This window comes from Podarcis melisellensis (assembly GCF_964234715.1).
Source record: "Podarcis melisellensis genome assembly, chromosome: 4".
In the NCBI taxonomy this organism is placed as follows: Eukaryota; Metazoa; Chordata; class Lepidosauria; order Squamata; family Lacertidae; genus Podarcis; species Podarcis melisellensis.
The window spans coordinates 7,189,201-7,215,151 of NC_138531.1; the positions used below are offsets into that span (position 1 = coordinate 7,189,201).

The window sequence follows — 25,951 nt, forward strand, 5'->3', positions numbered from 1 at the left end:
CTCAGGCAAGCAAGAGACATTATCACAGTGCAGTGACATATTCCAGACAGGCAAAAGCACTCAAAGAGGATGCAGAGGAAGGCTGTGGAGGAGGGCGGCCTACGGATAGTCAAGGGCCAGACAGTGACAGCTGGAGAGCCGCATCTGCCCTCCACCTGGAGGTTCCTCACCCCTCGTCCAAAATCTGATTAAGATTTAAGTAAGCTTAATAGCTGAGGATCTGAACTGCAACCTTCCTTCTACAGAACTGTTATAAAGATTACTGAGATAACATAAATGATGGTCTTTGAACAGTCCGAGGCACTGTATAAATGCTAAGAATTATGATAATCATCGGGGCCTAACAATCTCGCAAGCTGCAGCTGTCACATTTTGAATGTGGGATAATCACAGAACTGGCATAATAGGATAATTATTAGGGATTCCAAAGCTGCCTGTCAATAATGCCCTCCCTCCATAAGCTGTTGGTAACCCCCCTGCTGGCTGGCAAGTATTTTATTTGTTAAAAGCTTTGTGAGTAGGCCACTATTTGAAATGATTAACAGCATCAGTCAGTGTAACTAATCCTTGGTCTTAAGCGCTGATAATTTGCCAGTAAAAACTTGCACAAGGTAGGACCACAGAAGGTTGCCAGTGAAGTTCGCATGTTTGAATGCTCCCCAGGTAAAATAGTTCCAGCTGGATTGAAAAGCTAGGCTGTGCACATGCCAGAATGCTAATGTACACTTAGGTTTGATGTACAGTCATACCTCATGTTGCATCCGCTTCAGGTTACGTGTTTTCGTGTTGCGTCCCGCAGTACCGGAATGGGTTACTTCTGGGTTTCACCGCTCACACATGCGCAGAAGCGCTAAATCGTGCCATGCATGTGCGCAGACACAGCGCTTCGGCTTGCGTCAGTTCCGTGTTATGGATGGGCCTCCGGAACGGATCCCGTCCATAACACGAGGTTCCACTGTACATAAAGGTAAAGGTAAAGGTACCCCTGCCCATACGGGCCAGTCTTGACAGACTCTGGGGTTGTGCGTCCATCTCACTTAAGAGGCCAGGGGCCAGCGCTGTCCGGAGACACTTCCGGGTCATGTGGCCAGTGTGACAAAGCTGCATCTGGCGAGCCAGAGCCGCACACAGAAATGCCGTGTACATACACAGCTTCAATTTTTCTGTGTGTGCTTTGGTACAAATTTGTCCCCACATAAGCGCTTCCAATTGAACACTAGCTCAATGTTTCTTGTCCACAACTGTGCACCTGATGGAGTATATTTGCACTGCTTCCTGTCCCCTCAGTTATCACTTCTTTTCCCCAAATTTCTTGAAACCCAAGGGTCATTGTGGGCATGCAGACAGGTATTTGTTTACATAAGTTTTCCAGTGTATCAGAATTGCACAAAACAGTGGGTTAAGAAGGTGTGTGTGTGTTGTGCTGTCAGGCATGGAGCACCTCCCACAATGGAAGCAGGGGGTGTAGTGATGGACTACACCCTGCAATGCGTCACCACACACATAAAAAACAACAACACTGCCCATCCCCGAGGACATCCAGAGTTGGGTAACAGGCAATTTTGTGTTGGATTTCCCCCTTACTACTTTATTCAGGGATCAGAATTTTTTTTTTAACTAAATGGGGGGGGGGGGAATATGATATAAATGGGCTGCCATTGGATGAGGAGATCATGGTGTTACAATATCTAAAGGGCTGTCCCATAGCAGATGGAATGGGCTTCTTTTCTAAGAAAGGATGGGGGACTCGCCTCCATTGGAGGTTTTAAACAGAGGTTGGCTGATCATCTGTCAGGGATTCTTTTGCTGTCATTCCTGCATTGCAGGGGGTTGGACTAAATGACCCTTGAGGTCCTTTCCCACTCTACAATTTTATGATTCTAGGTAGATGGCGCAAAAACACAGGGGAGTTCGCAAATCCACTTTAAACTGCCATGTGTACACAGCCCTAGCGCTTTCCCTGACGTGCGAGCTTTACATGGCAAAACGAGTGTTGTGTTGTTGTTTTTAACATAGTAGAATATTTAAACACTCCACCCTGTCTGCTTTTGAAGCAGTACAGTCTCAGGATCGATGTGTCACATGATATTTCTGATATTTCCTTGTCTTTACCAACAGCAAAGGTCACCAGGTAACAGGAAAATTAAGTGACCAGATATGTTGATGACAATTTATGAAGATTTGGCTTTCCCAGGTTTAGAAATTAGCCCAAACAGATATTTTGTTTGAGATATATACCTGACACATCCTGTTTCCCCAGGGAACACAGCTCTTAGTGCTCCATCGGTTCTGCTCCATTTGTTCTGCTCTATCGCTAAGGAGTGGGTTTTCCCTTGGATTTTTTTTTTGGGGGGGGTTACAAAGCTTCATTGGTTGAAAACTGTATAACAAAAATGATCAATAGATGTTAAAGTCAAAATAAAAATAAACACAGACATTCATTCCTTAATTGGTACTTGCTTTGTACATCATTTTGTAATTAAATTTGACATGACCTCCAATCTTCCCATTATGTTCCCAGAGTAGATTCCTTGAATACGCACTTAACTTTATTTTCTCCACGTTGTTTAGCTTACTTTAAATTTTTATAAAATTATCTTATTTACACATAGAAGTTCAATCAAAACCTGGCAACGGATTGATATTTTGACAATGTCCTTTTACATAAACTCTGTATATGTCCCACTCTCTTAACAAATTTTTCATCTGTAACGTCTTGTAACCTTGCTGATAGTCTCGCCAGTTCAGCATACTCTCTTAATTTATTTTGCCAGTCTGATTTGGATGGGATATCTTCTCCCTTCCAGCCTTTTGCAATTAAAATTCTGGCAGCAACGGTAACATACATAAAGGCTTTCCTGAACCTTTTTGGGATTCTGTTATCCATAATTCCTAGCAGCAAGGCTTCAGGCTTTTTAGGGAAAGAGCATTTGAACATTTTCTTAAGCTCATTGTAAATCATTTCCCAAAAGTGTCTGACCTTATTACAGTTCCACCACATGTGGATCCATGGAAAGGATCCATCCTTGGAAAGGAGCAGGGCAAGGGGGAAACCACTAGCCATTGTCATTGCTGCTATGGTGCTGGTTTTAAATGTATAATTATTTATCGTTGTTTGTTAGATTTGTTAGTCACTTTTTATCCAAGTGACTTGGAGCATTGTTAAAAAAGACAGTGGGGGGGAAGCCATACTTGTGCCATAAATTGTATCGAGCTGCAATCAAGCCTAGGTTTAGCTACCACCTACAGTGTGATGGCCTCAGGGTCCATTTCAGTCACTGAAACAAGTAACTGATCCCTGCCATGGTCAAGCAGTTTGGCAAGATCTTGTGTCATTAAAAGCCAGGCCTTCTGCCATTTCCCAAACAAAAGAGAAGTCCTCTTTGCACACTGCAGTGCAGTGCTCCAGACCTAGCTCATGGCTCAGCTCAGGCCACTAACCCCTCACACCTAGATTATCCTCAAAATATCAGTCACCTGTGGCCCTTGCCTTTGCTCTGACACAGGGACTACGGTAGTTTGCCTCTGAAGCGTTTTCAGATCTCCCTTTGCACAGGTGTCAGGCCTGCTTATCAGCTCACGGTGCCAAGTCAGTCCTGCACATTCTTACTGGAATCTGGCTGCAATTGTATTAGAAGCAGGAAGTCAGAAACAAAAACACTGGATGCAGAAGAAGGTGTGTGTGTGCTGTTTTAAATGTAAAATGTGCTAAAAACAGGCTCTTAAAATATTCTCACTCCCAACGTTTTTCAAGCGAGAACTTGCTACATCAGGGGAAAGTACTACATTTTTAAGGAACCTGTTTCCAGTAAATTTTTCCCAATATTTTGGTCTTAAAATAATTCATGATGGACACACCCACTCACACCCCATACTAACTTCTGGTTTTCTGTTTCTTTGATGGTGCAGTGCTTGGGGGTTGCTACAGCATTAGGACTTCCATGCTTCGCTGTCCATCAGCTGAATCCTTCTTTGCAGCCATCACAGGATAGCTGGCTCGGCAAAGTTATTATCTGAGTTGTGCTGCTGTCAATTCAACACACCAGGATTTGTTATTATGACCTCACATGAACAAGGCAGTAGCTATTTCCTATCCCTTGAGAGTGATGGGGGGGGGGGACTTTTGGCCTCCTAGACGCTGCTGAACTGCAACTCCCAATGGCCCAGCGTAGCCATTGGCCTGGGACGCTGGCAGCTGGAGAACAGCAATGCCTTGTGTGCCAAAGGTTCTCTCAACCCTTGTTCTATCACACCCGCAGGACACCCAGATTCCTCCTCAGTTTTCTGCAGGTTCAACCACCGGCATCTCATGTTTCTTTTCTGTGCTTATAATGCTGCTGAGTTGATGAAATCTTAATCCGCCCTGTAAAATGCCAATAAGCTATAATGACCTGTGGTTTCAAAAGTCCTGCTTTGATGCTGCTTAGGGATTTGTCTGTAAGGTTGCCAGCAATCAATCCTCAATCATAAAACACAAAGAGACATCACACCTGTTATGGATTGCCAATGGATTATGCCCTTTGCCAGAGTGGCATGAGGAATGATTTCTCAAAGTGATCGTTTTGCAGGCTTTTGCATATTTCCATAAATATGACAAATATAGACTGGATTTGAGCAAAGATATAAAAAGAACCCTCCTGGCCAAGGGTTCGAATGTTGGTGAGCTGCAATAAGCAGTAGCAGCCTGGAGTCATTCAGTAGATTACCTTCAGAAATATAATAAATGTACCCCAACTCACCCCAAGTCTCCGAAAATGCCCCTTTCCACTTTGGAAATGTGATGCAGTGGGGTGAGGGGGCATTTTTTGTTCCAGAAAAATCTACTGCAGGAGTGAAGAAGGCAGCAGCCAGACTGCATGGCAGCGTAACGGCAGTACCTGCCCAAGTTTGCTTCCTTAAGCAGAGACCAGGTAGTGCCCACTTCACTTTGAAAAGTCTTGATGTACCCTCCAGACACCAATTCATGTCTTCATTTATCCCTCCACTCTGGGTGTAGATCACTGCCCCTGCTGCAGAACAAGACCAGGACTCAGCAGGGGCTTCACATTACCCACCTCTCCTCCCCCTGCATCTGTAGCAACAGCTCTTGCCTGCAAGAAATTGAGGCCTCATTGCTGGCAAGGGAGATTGGCTTGGTAAGGAGGCACTCTGTCTCCAGCCCTCAGGGCCTTCCTTCTTCTGGCCTGCAGGCCACAGACAAGCTACATGCCTCAGGCCTCCAGTACAGTTTCGTCCAAAAGCCTCTAGGCAGGAGATGCTTTGCCATACTGTCTATGAAGCAAACCCCGCACTCAGTTTCCAAAACACTCCTCCTCATTATTCATTCCTTACTGAAAAACACAGCCTGGAACCTTTCATCCGGGATTCATCTCCCCGTGAAGCCCATTGACTTCAATGTGTGTTTTACCTGAACACACACCATGCAACCTTCTGCCTTTGGCTTGCTCCTTTGCTAGCATCGCTGATTCAACAACTGCAAGTGGCACTTGCTGTCCTGTGCCTTTGAAAGCCTTTTCCCGCAACCATTTCTATAAATACAAGTGCTCCCAACTGTTTGAAATATAAAGAAGTGACTTGCTTTGTTTCAATACCGATTTGCTGCGGTGCTCTGCATTTCTAGGGCTCAGCTGTGCTAGACCAGATCCCACACGAGCTGTCTCAGTCTCTCTCTGCTCTGTGATAATATTTACTAGGGAGGAAATCCCAGATTTCCGATACATGTCACACATACTTCTTACCAAGAATAAATACACGCGGGGAAATTAAGTGGGAGGTGATAAAAGGAAGCAAGGGGGAGGCAGGGGGCAGGGAGAGAGAGGAAGCAGCAACATCTATTTAAAGGAGAAATATATTTAAACATCAGCCAAATGACATCATTTTCATACCATCCACACTGGAAGCTTAAAGACCCAAATACTCCACAAGCCATTAGTTTCTCAGTGCCCTGCAAGGGATTAAAGTATGTCTTAATCAACTGCTAAAGCAGAGAGGAAGGCCAAATCCTAGATATTAGCAAAGCTTGGTAACAGTGGAATTTGTAGGGGCTTTGATTTCACTGCAATCTAGTCAATGCGAAAGCTCATTGTTAACAGCCATGGCAAGGTAATGCCCAATTGTACTGTTGTGTGCTCACACATCTGGGAAAACACAAACACACAATGCTGTATGTGTTTGTTAGTGGACGCCACACATGACCATCTTCTGCAATGCATTTATTTTGTCTGAGTTTCTGAGTGCATGCAGACATCTGGAATGATCAGCATAGAAAACATGAATTAGGGAAAATACTGGGGAAGACAATCATGCAGCTTTTCTGAAGGCCTTTCCTCAAGTCTTGTCTATATTCAATGATATGATTTCTTCGCCCAGGCTAAGCTCCCACTTCTACACACCATCCTTCCACTTGTGAACCTTTAAGAGTAAACAGCACCTGGTGAAATTCTACCTTTTTACTGCTTAGATAGACGGGACTTGCCCTTAAGTCTTCTTGCAAAAAAACCTCTTGCTGGTTGCTACTGCCCAAAGGAACACGACACCAGTCTTCCCCTTTCCCTCTGAAACCGCAACACAGAAGCAATGCCACTCTGCCTAGGCTACTGCTTTTACAAAGCCTGTCTTTGACTTTAAAAACAAACAAACCACCTTATCTAGGGTTTCCAAAAGGAAAGGAAAACATTCCTTCATTAAACTTTAATTTAACAACTGACAATATAGAATTTGCACCTCTGTCCACAAGCTTTTCAGGCTGCCATTGAATAGAAGAGTAGTATTCTGCCTGCACAAACCCTATTCACGTTGATTTATTGGATGAACAACCTCTCTGTTGCAGAAATTCTGGCACATCTTCTAGCACAGGGGTAGGCAACCTAAGGCCTGGGAGCCAGATGCGGCCCAATCGCCTTCCCAATCCGGCCCGTGGATGGTCCGGGAATCAACATGTTTTTAACATATTTAAAATGCATCTCTGGGTTATTTGTGGGGCATAGGAATTCGTTCATTTTTTTTTTTCAAAATATAGTCCGGCCCACCACATGATCTGAGGGACGGTGGACCGCCCCACAGCTGAAAAAGGTTGCTGACCCCTGTTCTAGCACATTCTCAATTCACACAGAGCACTGGCAATTCCTATTGGGTCTCACTATTGCCCCAAATAAGCAGCAATGGCACCCTCAGTTCACCTACCCTGTATTCTGTGTGTGCTGTTAAGCATGAAGGGAAATAAGTGATGGCCAATAATAGGCTTTTGGAGAACATTATCCATTATTGATCTTTTCACTGAGCAACCCAGATAAGCTTCTATGGAGTTGCAGGATTCTGCAGAACACAGCTCAAACATCACTTGCTGCAGCCCCCAAACATGGTACCCATTAAAAGTCCAATGTTCTAAAGCTGGAGGTTTCTGCTTGGGCAAAACATCTGAGGATTTGTAAGGGTAGAGAAAAGAGTTCCTCTACTATCCATATTTAACCATGTTATAAATTCCTTTCAGACATTTCATGAACACTTCTTCCTGCAAAAGCAGAGGTCCTGGTCCTGGTCACGTGGAGAAGACCTCCCCACATGAAATTTGGTGCACACCATCACTTTTCAGATCTTATTATGAACATGATGGAGGCTGCAGATGCAATCTCCCCCATCCTACCCCAAAACACATTTATATTAGTATCTGAAAGGGGACTCCGATATTATTATTTGTCAGTTTTCAAATTAATCTTTGTTACCAGGAGAAAAGGTAGGGGGGGTGTTAAAAATGAAACTAAAAATGCACCATATATCACTCTCCTCATTCTGAATTTCAGGTGACTGACATTCTGCTTCGTTTGTAGCATACAAATAACAAAAGAAAAAAATTGTGGGAGCGTTCTTTCAAACTGAAATGTTTGACAGACTTAACAGCTTTTTGAAATAAAACCTGATGAAATCTCAAATAGGAAAAAAAGTCTGTCTCCACAGTACATGAGAGATTACATTTCAACAGGCCAGGTTTACTATCCTTAGACAGATGCAGATGTGAGTTTATTTATTTATTTCCCTGGCACTTGGCTTTGCTCATACACACACACACACACACACACACACAGGTTCTACTGCTGTAGCTTTTTACTGACGTCTGGTCTACCTCCTGCCACGGTGAATTCTGATAGCTTGAGTATGAGAGACATTTGCAGGTTACTGTTGTCACATTCTGAAAGCAATTTCAAATCTTGCCCATGCACGAGGTTGGTTCCAGACATAGGCATCCTTAGAGGAGACCCATAGAAAACCAATGCCATTTAAGTTAATCATTACTAATTTATCCCACTGATTTTAATAGGTGTATTCGAAACATAACTACATCTGGATCCAACCCACTGAAATTTGTTCCTGCCACCAGTAGCATTTGAAATTGAAACAAATTAAGAACAGGTTCTGGAAACCTACCCTTCTGTAGAAACCAAAGGTCAGCATATATATGGTTTTTATGTGATACATGGACATTCCACACAGCAGGAAAACGTGCTAGTGGACATGCTCTCCAGCATCGGGGGGCCCGAGAAGGCAGCCTGGGAAGGCTGCACGCCCGTCACCCACAAAGGGCACAGGTGGCGGGCGTTCAGGGAAAGGGGAGGCTACCGGCAAAGCCACGCAGCACCCCCACTCACTAGGGCGCCCCTGAGAGCCAGCGCCCTGGCGCAACAAACCACTAAGACCAATGGGAAAGATGGCTCTGTCTGTATGCATGAAAACCAGATTTGTACTCCTTCTGCCTCTGTCTGAGGGGAGAGACTAGCACAAGCTTTGTTTATGAGCCTCCTCATGGAGCATCCCATGTTAACATTACCTGGGCAGTGTTGGGGTGAGGCATAAACCTGCTGCTACACTGTACAGATGTTACATACCCTCATAGAATCAAGTTGGAAGGGATCCCAAGGGTCATCTAGTCCAACCCCCTACAATGTAGGAATCTTTTGCCCAACATGGGAATTAAACTCACACCCTTGAAATTAAGAGCCTCATGCTCTACCAGGTTAGCTATTCCAACTCAACAAGGCCAATGCTTTTTCAGTAGAACCAATTTACGAGTCTAGGTATCTGCCTTCAAGTGCTGGAGCAAAAGCGAAGAGAAATTAAGTGAAATGTTTTCATGTAGCATTTCGGATTTTGTAGCCAAGAGCAAAATGCACAACTCTTGTGTTAGTTAATAATGGCAGGCGGACTCATCTGTTCCAGAAGAGGGACCATCTCCCACTGAGCTGTTTGTGGTGGACTCTCCTTCTTTGGAGGTTTTTAAGAAGAGGTTGGAGGGCTACATGGGGGTTGGACTAGATGCCCCTTGGGGTCCCTTCCAACTCTACAATTCTGTGATTCCATGATGTTTCAATTCCCTCCATTTGGAAGGATCAGGTATTAGATTATATGCTGGAGCTCTTGAGCGAGCCTATGCTCCTGTGGAAAGTGTAGGGTTTTCATTTCAAGCATAGATGAGAAGAGCCTGCTGGACCAGCTTCTGTTCCAGCATCCTGTTCATCACAGTGGTCAGCAAGATGCCTATGGGAAGCCTGCAAGACAGACCTGAGTGTAACATGTGATTCCCAGCCACTGGTAGGAGGCAGCACATTGCCTGACGCTGGAGGAAGATCTTTCCCCCCTCCTGTGCATTTTGGAAGAAAATATTAGAGTTGCTACTTGCCTGAAGCAAAATGTCAAGGCAAATCTGTACAGATTCCTGCTTGCGCAAAAAGGGAGCTAAGAGAGTTTCAGAAGACTAGCAGAATTGTCAGGATAGGGCACCACTCACATATCCCTTATTTTATATCCCCACTTTTGTCCAAAGCAAAATGTAGAGAGAATTTGAGCCTTTGATGACATGAATGGGAAGCTAAAAAGAAAGATGTTGGTAAGTCTAATGACATTTCACAAGGGAAGTTGGGTTGGGGAAGTGGCATATTCCTGCCTCTGATTTCTAAGGCGAATTCATATTTAGGAATTACACCGCAAATACAAATGTCTGATGAGGTGTCCGTCAGACTCACACAATGCTAAGGCATTTGTTCGAATACCTATACTTCTAAGAAGTCATGCATTTCCCCAACCCTGCTATATTCATTTGTCTTCTCTCTCTTTCTCCCTCCCTCCCCCCCCCCTCTCTCTCTCTGTGTGTGTGTTTGTGTGTGTGACAGACAGAGAGGGAGAGAGAGAGAATTTCCAGGCACAGCAGTGCTGAGAAGGACTGATCAGCCATAGGTCTTTCCACAGTTCTCACAGCACCTACAAAAACACTGCTTTTAGAAGAAATTATAGCAGCTCCAATGCAAGGACCAACTTCTGTATTCACTGTTCAGATCAGACAGGCAGCTTCCCGTGGTGGTTTTTTGCTTTGCCCTTGGCTGCAGTTGTGCGTACAAGAAAATGCACTCAGCTGTAGAGGTATGGTTTTGCCCATCTTCTGGTTCCTCTGCTACCAAGGCAGGTATCTGACACATACATTAATAGCAGGTAGGTGGGGTGGGATTGTCACATCGCTCATTGCCTTAAAATAAGCACTGGCGTGCCCTGGCACAATTATTTCAGTGACTTTATGGAAGATCTTGGGGGTCTCTCAGAAAATGGATCTCCTGGGGGCTGAAACTCTGTGTCATTTCTGGGAAAGGGAGCCCCAGTCCTCAACTGCTTGTGATCATATCACACTGTGTGTCACTTTTGTCTGGAATTTTGATTATCACCTTCTGTTAATAAAACTCACTGTAATCGAGCAAGATGATTTTTCAAAAGGTATTTGTTAATCAAGGAGGGAATCTGAGGGGGGAAATAGGAACTGGGTAGAGGAAGCAATTAACTGGGGAAGTGGAGGCGGGGTGACAATTGGCGTTGGGGATTGAGAAAATACAATATATGGTGGGAGAAACTGAGGAAGGAGCAGTTCATTCAGGGGAAATTTGGAGGAAAAGCATTTGTGGGAATTGGGGAGGGGAGGTAAATTCTGAGAGGGGAAAAATAGAGTAATGAGAATGTGTGTGTGAAGGGGAATCAGGAGAAAGCAATAGCATGGAAACAGAGCATGACGCTCTTGGGGGGGCTGGAAAAGCAGCAGAAAAGAGCTTAAGCTGCATTGATTTCAGGAGGGGAGATGGGCTTAACTTACCTATTGAAATTAATGGGACTTAAGAATGCTGCACTTTGGCTGGACTGCGCTCTGCGTAAGTAAATACTTCCAGTGAGGAAAAGCCTCCCTCCTTGCTGTACATGCAGAAAATCTAAAACAGGCCACCTTAACAATGCACTGCTGTACTACAGGGAGAAGGCAGAATGTAGGACGGAATACTCGCACAGGAGGAACTTGAGCTGGTCAGCTCTTTTCTCAGCTGAGGTCCTGACCCCAAAACCTCTATTATTGTTGTCTGCATTGCAGCCTAACAAAGATTTATTTAATCACTCTGCCAATACTGCGTGCACATTCCAAATAAAACATTATTCCAAATCAGCACTACTTTAGTTAACTTTCGAATCTCAGGCCACGCTACAGTGGAATTTCAGACAAACACAAAATATGTGATAAACAGGCAGTGTTTGTAGATCTGATTCAACAGTACTAAGTTCCTTTGCTTTTCTTCTTGCAGAAACACAGAAAGGGGGCTATTATAATTAGAAGTCACTGCTTGAAAACACAGCTACTTGTATTCACTAATGAATCTTTTTTCTTTTTATTGTTAGGATTCTAAGGAAACCTTCTGTTACTAGGTGCTAGAATAGAAATACTGGCTGCCGCTTTCAGCTATGGTGCGCAACTGAGTAAAAGGTGTGCCTAGGTTCCTTTGGAAGTACAGTGATGCAATTAAATTGCATAGTGTAATACTTAAGTTTCAAGAAATTCAGTGGTAGGCTGCAGAGCAACCAGCTTTTAGACATCAAAATAACTTTAGTTGCAATAGTTATATTTCACAAGATGGTGTTGCTATACAGTACACATTACTGCATGTTCTGATTAAAAGAATACAATGGACCCTGTTTCTTTGGTATATGCATTAGGCCTGAACCAGGTATAGTAAGGTACCATAAGTACATGCACAGCGCAAGACAGCGCAGTGCTTCAATATATGCATTCCAATTCACATTTCAAATATAGATGGAATCCCTTGCCTACTAATCAGGTGACTCACATCTGAATACAGTCACACATCCGGACACACACACAATCTCACATAAATTTTAAAAAGTAATTCACGCATGCCCCACTTTGTGAAATCAAGATTGTTTGAAGGAGAAATACTTATTTTTCACATTATTTTTCTTTTTAGAAAAGCACTGCCAATCCAGAGACTGCCCTCATGTTTGAATGAATGTGAACAGTGCGCAATGTGACCCAGAAGTCGTGTCCACTGTGCTGATCTTTGTCAATGCCAAGTGAAAACCCAAGATTGCAGAAACTGACATTTCTAAGCGACCAGCTCAAGTTATAGTGTTCATACACACTATGGAATACGCATAATACTTGCAAAAAATGGCCCAGTGTAACATGAGAATCAATTTTGGTGCATCTTGATACATTTCAATACAGGAGGAAATTCATCATGCCAACTGCAGCCCATGAAGCATATAAGGTAGACCTCCAATGGTTCAAAAATGCTACTGATTTTGCTGCAAAAACAGGAAGCGTGTCATGCACCTGGCTACAAACAAGACAAGCCTGCTAGGCTACATCATTTGGTCTGATGAATCAAGAATAACCTTAGAGTACCTAACGGTCAGGGGTACCTTTACCTTTACCTAGGAAAATGCATGAGCTCTCCAATCCAACCCAATATAGTTGTTCTATCAAAGCAACGGGGCATCAGGCAATACAAATTCATTCCCTTGGTTTAGATGCTGCCCAAACTGCTGCCTGTTTAACTGGTGTTAGTTCGCTGGACTTACTCCAAAGTAAGGGAGCATAGGATTGCCTTAGGCTGAAATACTAAACACATTTCCAAGAAAGCAAGACTTACTTCCAAGTAAACACGCATAAGATTGTGCTGTTAGTTGGTACTAACTTTAGCTGCTTTGGGCTCAAGTCCTGTAATGCATAAAGGAGTGTAATAAATACACCTCAAGTACTATTTCCATCTTGAGTGTGGGAATTGGGCAATTGTGCTTAGTTGCTGCCTGATCTATTTGCTTGCAACAGCAGGAAAAAAACTTCATGCATCACAAAAATGCGTGTTTTCTATATGTGGAGATTCATCTTACAGGCATTATTTCTAAGTAGGAAATGTTAGCATATAAAGTAGTCCTCAGTGTTATCCTGTCCCACTGAGAATTGACTGAATCAACAACTGCGCTGGAGCAAAGGAGCAGAGGGATCTTTGAGTCTGAAGGACGAGGATACTTCTGACTACAGTGTGGAAAGATCTTTGGGGGATAATAGATGCTACATTTTATATGAATTACTATGGTGTCTCTATGTACTCTGTTGGGGTTTGCAGTTTATGCAGGCTGAAAAGTAACTGATACATAAAGAAAGATGCAGAGCCAGAAACAACGTGATCAATGGATTACACAGGAATTATTGCCGTTTACTCCCAGATGAAAAATACCTAGGTGCATCTCTGCCTATTATTAATAATTATACATAAGCAAAACATGAAAATGATAGGTGATCCCAAGGTGTTTACGATCTAAAATTGGCTGTGGGAAAGATAGGGCAACAAAGGGAGGGGAGGTAATAGCTGTCTGTCTATAGCAAATATAAACATCAACTATGAACATCACTTTTCACAGAAATATTAAATCCTAGAATTCTGTTTTGCTGTTGAGGAAAACAGTTTGTCCCAGAAAATGTTGAACATGTTGGATCTCATTCTGCCCCAAACCAAATTTCCGCTTAATTTTAGGCCAAGTAGAACTGTGTATTTAAAAAGTTGTCAAATGTAAATGGGTCACTGTTTTCATATCTTAAACATCTGTTGTTTATACCCAAGAAAGCACACTGGGGGCAAGGAAATTAATTCCTCAATTGCTGTCAACTGAGTTAGGGAACAGCAATAAACAGCTTACTGTAAAGCCTCCAGCTACAATAAAACTGCTGTCAATAAAGTGTGGCTGATATGGTTTTGCTGTGCCAGAAAAATATATCCTTTGAAAATGAAAATCTGAAATGGTAACTAGAAGATCCTTCCTTGTCCTTATACACAAAGGAACTCTATTACAAAACTCTGATAGCGCTGAACTCTTAGCATCTTATTCCCTCCCCCTGACAGACACACACATGTGATGCGATTTAAGAAAGTTATACATTGCACTTCAATGGAAAAACAAACCTTAATGATTCATACACACAACAGAAAAACCACCACATGCATAAAAAAATCCCCAGTGAATTTAAAAAAAAGGGAACTAGGAAGCTTCTTGCAGTTTAAACTGAATGCCTTCCTTAGCATTTCTACTGCTGCTATTGAAAGTAGTATTATCGCTTAAGGTTATATTCCAATTTCCATTACAACCCCCTGTTTTCACATGCTTTTCACTTCCTTTAAAAAAAAAGAAAAAAAAGAATATCTTTTCAGCCGACATTTTCCATGCTTGGTCTCAGCTCAGAGATGAATTTCTTTAGACAGCTGAACAAAACCTGCTACCTTTTTTTAAAAGAAGAAGTAGTTATATAAGAATGGGGCAATGTACAGCATTTTCAGTCTTACCACAATTTTAAAATCTTTACTTCTTACTTGCACATATATATATATATCTCTGTGTTTGTGCGCACATATAGATATATATATGGAAGTAATGAGCAAGGTTTTAAAATTGTGGCAAGACTGAAAATGCAGTGCATTGCCCCAGTCTTATGCACACACACCAGCAACACAATGCAAGAACATATTTTTGCCATTCTTCACTAAACACTGTGGAACTGGAACAGTTGTGGCTGCCACATAATGGTTGTTCCACGGCTGTAAGAAATCAGCCTTTTAGTGTGGCAACACCGACAACCTTGGGATGTCCTGCCTATGCGAGTCATGCAGGCGCCTTTGCTGTAAGATTTTTGGGCCCCACTTAAACAAATTTAGTTTAGGCAAGCCTATCTATCCAGACATGTAGACGCTGAAATGCTTTAATCTTTTAAAAAAAAAAAATCCATTCTTTAATTTATTTATTTTTTACTGTAAGTTTTATTGTTCCATGTAATCTGCTTGAGAGGTTTTACGACAATCAAGTGGCATGTAACTTTTGCTAAACAAATAAAATAAGCAAATAGGCAAAATCATGAAACCAAAATGTTTTGATTGACGGAACGTGTGGGCCTGCATCTTTACACAATGTGGTTCCACTGTGGTTTTCCACAACTGTTCTTTCTGCCTACAATCTTAGTTTTATGAGAATGCTTCGCAGAGGTTTTGTTGGTGTTTATCAGCTCTTATAGTAAATATAAGGAAATAAATCACAGTACAACAAGCCACCTGGGAGGGGATTGTGCCTTCTTAGCTTAGTTAACTACAGCACTAGCTTCTTGTCAGGAGTTTTCTGCATTGCTTAAGGGAGCCCTATATTCATTTTATAGTTTCCTCTACAATTATTTAAGGTTCTATCATTCATATATATATATATATATATATATATATATATATATATATATATATATATATATATGCTTTCGTAGATTTTCACGGGTACAGGAATGCAGGTTTTGGTGTCCTCGGGTGTCTTCCCGTGTAAAAGTTGGGGTGTCTAGGCGACGTTTCGACGAGGTCTCACTCGTCATCTTCAGGCTGGTGCTTTCGGCTTCTTGTTACTGGAACAGAGCAGGATCTCAGTGTTTGAGTTCCTATAAATACTGTTGAGGGGGTGTGGTGTATAGCCTCCAATGTTCTGGGCAGAGAGGAAGTTCCCAGGCTAGTGTGCCTTTTCTTCTTTTGTTCCTTAATTACTTGAGGGATATCTTGAGTGATTTCTTGAGTGATATCCTGAGTACCACTTAGGTGGGTCATTAGGTGTGGATTAGTTGCTAAAGTCTTTGTGTCTTGACCTCTTGACCTCTTTCAAGAGGTCAAGACACAAAGACTTTAGCAACTAATCCACACCTAATGACCCACCTAAGTGGTACTCAGGATATCACTCAAGAAATCACTCAAGATATCCCTCAAGTAATTAAGGAACAAAAGAAGAAAAGGCACACTAGCCTGGGAACTTCCTCTCTGCCCAGAACATTGGAGGCTATACACCACACCCCCTCAACAGTATTTATAGGAACTCAAACACTGAGATCCTGCTCTGTTCCAGTAACAAGAAGCCGAAAGCACCAGCCTGAAGATGACGAGTGAGACCTCGTCGAAACGTCGCCTAGACACCCCAACTTTTACACGGGAAGACACCCGAGGACACCAAAACCTGCATATATATATATATATATATATATATATATATATATATATATGCACCCCATCATATCTTATGAGAGACAACATTGCTCAAGTACTCAGTTGGCCCAGTGCCAATAAACATGATGAAGACTAATTAATACAGTTCCTAATCATTGTGGCTCCGTGCTGGAATCCTTGCTTTGCAACCTGAAGGATTTGCACTCAACTGCCCATGAGCCACAAATCAAGGGAAATATTCCATCGCAGGCCCTGCAAGATGGTTTTGCCTTTCCATGGGACTAAAATCAGAGTGTTCAGATTAGCCTTATCCAGTCTGAAAAGCTTGGTTCATCTTTATGTTATTTTGCAGAATTTATGTAAAACTTAACAGCAATTCTTGACAAACTGTGGTTAAGATGGAAATGGAAGGAAATGCTGCTGGTCTCCTTCCCCACAGCCGAGGTGTCCAATTGGTGCGGCTTCATCTAAGGCAGCAATACCTATCCTTCAGGACCTTGTCTACTCAAAGCATTAATCTTCTCCTTTATGACAACAGAATTCTTTGCAGCTCCCATGCCTCTGGAGGGCCACAGGTTCTGCTCTTAAACTTACACACTTGCATTTAACATTATTGGTATACCAGTTCTAAATACCTTTGCTGACATTTCTGTTAAGGAATTCAGAAAATAATAATAATAATAATAATAATAATAATAATAATAATAATCCATCGCAGCTCACAAAGTTCTATTGTTAAATATTCATTATCCTGAGTATTTATTTGCTAGTCTTGCAAATCTTAGGATGAGTCCATTACCTCAAATTAATCAATGTCATCTAGGATTCTAGGGTGGGCTTTTCTTTTCTTTTAAATGCAAATCCAATCCAATAGACCAAGGCTCAGGTGGAATCACTAACAACCTGAACATTGCCTGCTTCAAGGCAAGACTTATTTAAAGGAATGTGGGGTAAAAAATATAAAACCCAACAGTACTAAAAAAATCTTCCCCCTTCACAATAAGGATGATTTTCAAATGTTAGGATCTTCAGAGCAAAACAAACTGCATTGTCTCCTAGTCTTTAGCTATACTCAGACTGGTTACTTAAATCAGGGCTACGTTGTTGAGCTTAACCTAGGCAAAGGGTGTGTTCTTGCATATTCCTAACAGAGCAACTGTTGAAAAATGACAGCCGATTTTGGGACTGCTCCATTTTTTTATTATACAGCTGACTTAAAGGTGGGTGCAAAGATATAGCACAATCTATGGTGGTGAATTCTCCTTCACAAGTCTGAATGAAATAAACCTGATCCACACAAGAGTGCAGCCGTTTTCTTCTATAGTTTCCACTTCTGCAAAGTTTGCTTGGGAGACTCTTCTATGACGCTACATCCCATATTTAGCCACCTAATGACCAAAATAGAAACTATCAAGAATAATAATGAAGCAGTAAGACACTTACTGCTGCCCTCCAACAACCCAAGACGTTCTTCTCTTGATAACAATGTATAAAACATGCCAAGTTCTCCCGCAGAAACACCATTGAACTAAAAGGAGTTATGCAATAGTTTCTTCATTCATTTCAATGGGGTTTGTGCACTTCAAGAGAACTGTGCTACAGTATTTGCCAGTATTTTAGGACTACTAACCATAAACTGATGAATGGCCTGAGCAAAACCTTTTGAAAACAAAACTATCTGTGGAGATTTGCATCATGAATTGCAACACTCAATGAAAACCACAGTCACAGTGTACCAGTTTTGATCTATAGCCCGATACTGATGGTTCTAAACGCGTATCAGAACTTTTATGAAACGGAGAATCTAGCGTTCATATCAAGCCTTGACGTGTAAACCAACATCCATTTAACTACTCACTGGGAAGTATCGATACCTCAAACCATATGGTCACCTTTCCATTGGTTAAAATGAAGGTTGCCTAGTTGCTGCTGACAAAGAACATTCAGGATCCCACTAGCTTAGAGAGCACCCTTATTTGGGACTGTATATCTACTAGTGAAAGAAGGTGCTGTCAGAATCACTTTGGATCTTATCCATCCCTCATCACAATCCAATTATGCATCATTAAAAATAGCAAATCCACATTTACAGTTGTGATGCAATTAAAACTGTAAGTCAAGTGTTTATCCTCTCTCTTTTTTACAATAAAGAAGATCCAGAGGAACACTTTGCGTTTAATTTTCCCTCACCCTGAATCCTTGAGTCTCTTGGGTGGTGCTTACATGCTCTGCCAGGTAAATCGGTTTGGATTTGTGATCTTAATCTCCATTTGACTCCTCAAAGAAGTTAAGACTCATTCTTGTAACAGAGCCCAGGAAATGAAAACTAAAGTGGAACAGAAGCGCTTAACATCAAAATAATGTGAGAAATCTGAGTAACAAAAATAAAAGATGATAAAGAGGGGGAGAGCACAATCTAATCTCAAATTCTACTGATATCCAGAGGTTTGACGGTTGGTGAGTGTCATGATGTCATGATTCTGTTGTTGTTGTTGTTGTTGTTGTTGTTGTTGTTGTTATCTGGAGGGAAGTGCATAAATGACTGTGGATGTTATTTTAGGAGCCTAAGATGCTTTGAAATACTTCTGAAGGAGATATCTGTGTGAAGATTTCCCCCTCAAATGTCTTTTAAGGGATTTATTGAGTGTTCTGGGGACCATTACTTCAACAAGATACTTCCTAAGTGTGGGCTTTAAATATAGTGCCTTGTTGTCCAAAAGTCAAGATGCAATTTTGAGAAGCATAACATACAGCTGGGGAAATGACTCAAGCTAAAGAATGGTCACCATTCACCTCTCCTGGCACAAACCTATTAAAAAATATCTTGCCCTGTTCTCTTGACTATGGCCCCTGTGATCAGCCCAAACAATCCACCAAAACCCAAGAGAATATAATGCCAACAGCGATATGTGCTTGACAGCTAAAGCCTTAGACAATTGATGCAATGAAAACTAAGCGCTAAGGAGCCACTGCAAAACACGCTAGCTTAACTACCGGCCGCTTCAGTGCGACTGTCATTAAATAAAAGGGTTCTTTGGCTTTAGTACCAGTTTGAACCTTCCCTCCCCCATTTCTTATCTGCTGCAGGACTGGCAGCTAGCCAGCCCCAAGCCACATAGTACCTTAGTGCCATCTACAGGCCGATCCTGACATTCTAATTTAGTGGCAAAAGACAAGCACCAGTGAAATGAATTAGACAGCACCGCATTTAAATCTTTATTAGCAAGGAATTATTTGACCTAAGAAACAATACCCCCACCCCACCCCCCCAAAAAAAACCCCTAATGCTGGATTTGGTCGAAATACGAATTTTCCTAACATCCTAATCCTTTTTTCATATGGCATGTTTCACAGCTTAAAAATGAGTAATGACAGATCACTTATGCACTATAGTATGAGAACATATTTACAATGGAGTGATTTCTCTCTCTGCATAATTCATGTTTTATTCAAAGCAAAATGCATTCGTTCTGAAAGTGTACTTTGGCCATTTTTTTAAAAAAGGAAAACACAAACAAAACAAAAATCCTCTTGTCTAACAGACACACAACTTTACTACTGTACAACAAAAATCGTTGTAATTCAAAACAGAGGAAGACTTCCTGATAGCTTAGTTATAGCCTGCCAAACAAACACAGTGCAACACAATCTTTGAGCCTTTGTGAGGACAAAAATTAACCCCCTGAACGACAATAACTTACAAATGTTCCAAATCAGTTTGAAATCAACAAAAACAAAAGAAACTTAAGCCAGCCTCGTGTGTAACCAACTTTTCTTTTATCAGAAGCTAACACATTTAATCCTGAAAAGTTCAATATATATGTAGATATATATTTTTCCCTTTGAATTGAAATTGGCAGACTGAAAAATTATGTTTTCTTCTTCAGTAAACCTCTATACTAAGATGTTCTTGACAAACTTCACACAATTGCCTTTAACCTCTGACTAGGTAGGTAGGTGTCCGTGTGAATGCATGAATGAACTTGTACGTGAGTGTGTGCATGTCATTCTTTCTAAAACAAAAAAAGTTGGCAACTTACAACTTTGGACCATCATATTCATTCTAAAAATGCATAGTCCTGCCCCAGAGAGATACTAAAGGGGCAGGTATTTCCCCCGCTTTGCTCTATGCATATTATAACTAAGCTAAAATTACAGTGAAAGAAAATATATCCTGGCACTTTAGTACTGGTTGAGTGGGCACTTGTATGCAGTACTTATAGACCAGTAAAAGTGCTCGTTTACCTGTCTGGTGTGCAAGGGGCCCTTTGTCTTGAAGCCTCCTTGGGAACTGCACTCTGAGGCACTGAAGTGATCTGAACTAGTGGAAGAGCGTTTGGAAAGGGTATCACAACCCCCAACAAAGGTGTTGTCCAAAGGGAGTTCCTGAATCACGTGGTGCTTTTTCACCGAGACGGGAGTGTCAGGCTTAAGATGGAAAGCGGACTGTGGAGAGGCAGATTTGTAATGCTTAGCAAGATCAGGGCTGTTAGGCTTAAAGGTGGTGGGTGGGGCCGTGCCCCAGTCAAATCTTCCTATACTTTGCTCCTCCAGCTCAGCTGGAAGGCTAATGGTCCCATTGATAGGTTCATGAACGGCATCCTCCGGTTTGGATTCCTCAATGGTAACAAAATTCAACAGGGAACTCTTGGGAGACTTCCTTTTCTTCCGCTTCTTTTTCTTGTTCTGTTTGTTCTCCTGATTGGGAGACATCCACTCGGCCCCTTGCTTGCTCCTTTGGGCAGCTTTGAAGCGGGAGGCGTGGCGGCAGCGGACCAGAACAGTGACAAAGATCACCACAATGACCACCATGGCACCTGCCACAATAGCAATCATGATGGTAAGGTAGTCCTCGTTTTGATAAGGCTGGCTGCTGTCCCCGATGTTCCTGTCCAAAGGTGTTTCCATAGTCCTGCGGATCAAGTCATAAATATAAGAGGCGTTTCCAGCCGTGTCATTGACGTACAAAAACACAAGGACAAGGGTATGCAGAGATTTAGGATAACCCAGGTCACTGATATTGACCACTAATCGATGCAGCCCTACATCAGTAGGAGTAGGTTTTTCTTCCAAGGTAATGTTACCCGTCACCGGATCAATACGGAACAAACCTTTGTTGTTTCCACTTACGATTGTATATTTCAGCTCAGCGTTCATTCCCGTGTCAATGTCAACAGCAAACACTTCAGCCACAACAGAGCCAGGGATAGCAGAGAGAGGCACCAGCTTAAAAGAAGTATTTGAAGGTGGGTAGATGACCACAGGGCTGTTGTCATTAACATCCATGACATTTATAGTGACTTTTGCGGTAGAAGAACGAGGCGGTTGTCCTCCATCGATGGCCTTGACGTCAAAGGTGTAGGAACTCTGCTGCTCTCGGTCAAAAGAAACGTTGGACTTTATAACTCCAGAGTAAGGATCCAGAACAAAGTTCTCATTGTCATTCAGGATGGAAAGAGTGACAGCTTTATTTTCTCCTGCATCTGCATCAGTCACTGTGATCACTCCTACGGTGCTATACTTTGGTAAGTTCTCCGACACAAAAAACTGAAAATGGTTATGAGTAAATTTGGGGCTGTTGTCATTCTCGTCCAATACTGTAACGATTACAGCAGCTTGGCTTTGCAAGGGAGGGGTGCCATTGTCTCGGGCCGTAACAGTAAAAATGAACCTCTCCTGCTCTTCTCTGTCAAAGACTCGGGAAGCTGTCAAAACCCCCGTCTTTCGATCCAAATCAAAAAAGGAGGCGTTGGGGCCAAGCTGATAAACAATGTCTGCATTTTTCCCACTGTCCTCATCTGTGGCACTAATAGTTGTTAAGTACAGACCACGGCGGTTGTTTTCGGAAACGGACAGCTCAATTACAGGCTGGCTGAAAATTGGAGGGTTGTCATTTTCATCTTCCAGCTTAACTCTTACTAGGGCGGTCTGGTTCAAACTGGGCTTGCCAGAATCGGAGGCAACTATTTTAAAGCTGAATTCTTTGGTGCCCTCATAGTCCAGCAAGGAAGAGGTCTCTAACAAGTACTGGTTGTCATAAACAGCCTTCAAGTGGAATGGCACTTCTCTCTCAATGAAACAGATCACTTTGCCATTCACATCAGTATCCTTATCTGAGACCGTAATTAGGGCAATCTTGGTATTGATGGGGTCTTTCTCAGATAAGTACACTGTGCCATTGATGGGACTTATAATGTACCTGAGGTCTATGTTAGGGGGGTTATCGTTAACATCAGTCACATTGATGGAAACAGTTGCCCGGGCAGGTGTAGAGCTACCATCACTGGCCAGCACCGTCACCTTGTGGATGGCAGTTTCCTCTCGGTCTAAGGCCCTCTGAACTGTCACCAGCCCAGTTGTGTTGTTTAAAGCAAAGAGTCTTTTAGTTGCAGGAGCAACCTGGGCACCAAAAATATATCTGATTTCCGCATTGCTTCCTATATCTGCGTCTGTGGCATGCAGCTGAATGACCGAGGTACCTACAGGGGCATTCTCTGGTATGTGAACCTCCACCTGACTCTCTTTAAAAACCGGCCTGTTGTCATTGACATCACTTACTGTGACCTGGAGGATAGCTGTGCTGGATTTCTGGGGGGTTCCTCCATCCTCAACTTTGATTTTCATCACATAGGTATCTTTGTGCTCCCTGTCCAAGTTCTGCTGCACAATCAGCTGAGGCCACTTCTCCCCTTCTGGAGTTTCCACGATATCCAGCCCAAAGACACTTTGCCCATTCAAAAGTTCATAGTGCTGCACCCCATTGAAACCGGTGTCGGGGTCTGTGGCTGACGGGATCGGAAAGCGGCTGTTGATCAGAGTGTTTTCAGGTATGGAGATGTTGATGACAGGGGAGGGAAACATGGGGGCATTGTCATTGGTATCCTTCACAATTATTTTGATCTTGATCAGCCGAAAGAAGTCGTTGGGGAGAATCACCACCTCCAGCTCAAAGAAGCACTCGTTTTCTTCAGCATAGGCAGCTCCTGCACAGAGTCTCTCTCTGTCGATTCTGTTGGAGGTGGTAAAGATCTCCCCTGTGGTGCTGGACACTTTCACCAAAGGGGCATCCCCTGCTTTGGAGACCAGTCTGTAGACAAGACTAGCGCTGGTTCCTGTGGCGGCATTGATGTGAGAAATGTTCAGATCCTTTGGTATGTTCCCGATGGGGACGTTTTCCGGTAGCTCCTCTCGGATGGTGTAAATAAGTTCTTGAGCCACAGCAGAATCCAGCCTTAAACAGGCAATCAGGGCAGCCAACAGGTAAAAATCCCTCAGGTCCATGATAATGTGTTTATAGCTCCTTCTCAGGGTTTTAGGGTTTCAAGGTTTCCACGATGGAATGCTGCTGCCTCGTTCGCAAGGGGAGGACTGCAGGATGCATCACATCAGAGCTCTTGCTTCCAGACAGCCACTGTCAACACAATCACAACAACAACAACAATAAAAAAGAAGTGTTATTGACTCATTTTAACTGACACCAGATGCAACTGCCAAGCCCTGCTCCACGTTTCTGCAGCACACTTACAAACACCCGGCACCTGCTTTTCTCCCTTCCTCTCATTTGTGTGTGCAAGCAGTTCCTCTCCATGAATGTGCCAGCATACCACACATTCAGAATGAAATTAACTAGTTACAAGATTGATGGGAGAGAAGCCGTTTTCTTCTCTCTCCTGCACACACACATACACATGTTTCTTCAAATCAGTCCATTGAACTGAGCATACCATGCAATGCTTTCTCCTTCCACGCCAAAATTTAGTGGAAGTTCTTTTTTAAAAAAATGCATAGCATGAATTGTATGCCCACTGCAATTTAAAGCATCATGCATCCTGCCTTCTCCCAATTAAATTACCCAGCTACATTTTCCTCCCCTTCCTCTTGCTTGTGTGTTTTATCCTAGGCTGGTGCTGTAAGATGGTCTAGGATCTCTTAGCGATTCAGACAAACTGCTCACACTGCTGCTTCTGCAGTAGCTCTCTGGCTACTTCCCATCTCTATTAACTAAGGAAGACAATAACAGGACCTCTAGTTTCTTCCCCAGAGCCAACCAAAATGTCACCTTTTCCAGATGTTCCAGTGTATGTGACTTGCATCTGCCGGAGAAGGTTCAACTTCAACATAAACAGAAGATTTGGGGAGGAGGCAGCCTTGAACCAACTCAGAAGCAGCAAGCCAGATGTTTACAAAGAAAATGCAGAAAGATGCTGTTGGGGGTTGGTTTGTTTTTTGTTATGAGGGTTGTATGGGGGGGGGGTGATGCAGTCAGTGACACTCGGCTGCCCCTCCGGATGTGTTATTAGCAGCAGCTGCCACACATAAATACTGCAGTCTAATAGTGCTGCTTAAGAAAGAGAGAGAGAGAGAGAGACTTCTGCTCAGATGCCCTTATGGGAGCAAATAAAGCTCCAGGCGCCCTTATAAGATTGGGGGAGGGGGAGGCGGGGAGAGTTTGGTCAGAAGCACTGATCTGACATCTGCATTAAAAGCTACGCGTTGATATCCGTGATCCTTTCCATTACACTGATGCAGGCAGGTAGGGGCTGCGGAGCCAGCAAACTCAAGCCCAAAGCAACGCGGAGATTCCCCCCCTCCCGCCGGAATATACATTAAAATCAATTTATTTTTTTTAAAATCCCTCCCCTTCCAAAAAAGAGAGAAGCATATGGAACTTTGCACTTACGTTGCCGCTTTTTCGTGTGCCGATGAACTGCAGCAGCAGCAGCCGAGGAAGGATCCGATCTCCCAGGACCAAGACACAGAGAAAGCCCCGCACAATGCATCGGGCACCCAGGTAGCCACCAAATTCCTCTTTTTTGGAGGGAGAGGAGAGGTGGAAGGGGAATTAGCAGGCAGCCGGCCAGGCGGGCGCTTCCTCCTCCAGAGCAGAGGTGCTGTTTCTCGGTGGCAAATTCACAACTCCAGAGAACAAATTCACAGTTCCGTCCGGGTTCGCCATGCTTCTCTCGGCGCGTCTCTCTCGTCCTCCCTCCACCTTGCCTCCCGCTCTGCCCCTCCCTTATTTACTTGCTCTTCCTCCTTACTCGGAGGATGACGAGGAGGATGCTGATCAAAGCGATGCCGACACCGCCGGCTCCCCAGCCCCGGCCAAGGTGGCCCCGCAGCCCGGCGCGCTGCTCCTCCGGATCAGGGCATGCCCCGCTCCGCCGCCCCGGCCGCCCGATGCCCGCGCCGGGCGCTGCGCTCGCCTTCCGCGCCGCCGGGAAACTGAGCGCGCAACTTCTTCCCGCAGAGCCCTCGCCTTGCCCGGGGCCTCCTGGCGGGGGGCGAGGCTGGCGGGCTGTCGGGCTGTTGCTTGGCCGCGGAGGCGAGGCGGGCGGCGCAGGCTTCTCCTCCCGTCTCCGGCGCTCGCTCGCTTCTCCCCTTCCTCGCTCGCTCCGAACTGGGTTTCTTGATATAACTCTCAATAAGCCCACAGGGAGGGCGGGCGCAAAGCCTGCATCGCCCTCCCCCTCCGCCGAGCCGGATTGGCCGGCGGCGCGGGGGCGGGGCCGAGGGCGGGGCCCGCGCGGCGACGGGCAGCCGGGCGAGCGGGCCAGTTGCTCCGGCTCCGCGGGCCGGGCGGCGAGGCTGCCCTTGTGCAGAATGGCTGATCGGGCGCCCGC

General features: G+C 43.7%; 1 protein-coding gene across 9 annotated transcripts in view; it reads right to left on the reverse strand.

Annotated features, from left to right (window-relative positions):
• PCDH9 (protocadherin 9) overlaps positions 1–25,404 on the reverse strand; it is a 747,296-nt gene extending 721,892 nt beyond the window's left edge. For all 9 annotated transcript variants that reach the window (XM_081907285.1, XM_081907283.1, XM_081907282.1 and 6 more), the window contains exons 1-2: positions 25,009–25,404; positions 20,574–23,739 (exon numbers count right to left, since the gene is read on the reverse strand). In XM_081907285.1, the coding sequence (XP_081763411.1) occupies positions 20,574–23,609 (3,036 nt within the window). In that variant the 5' untranslated portion in view covers positions 23,610–23,739; positions 25,009–25,404. The remainder of the gene's footprint in view (positions 1–20,573; positions 23,740–25,008) is intronic.
• Between the last annotated feature and the right edge of the window lie 547 nt (positions 25,405–25,951).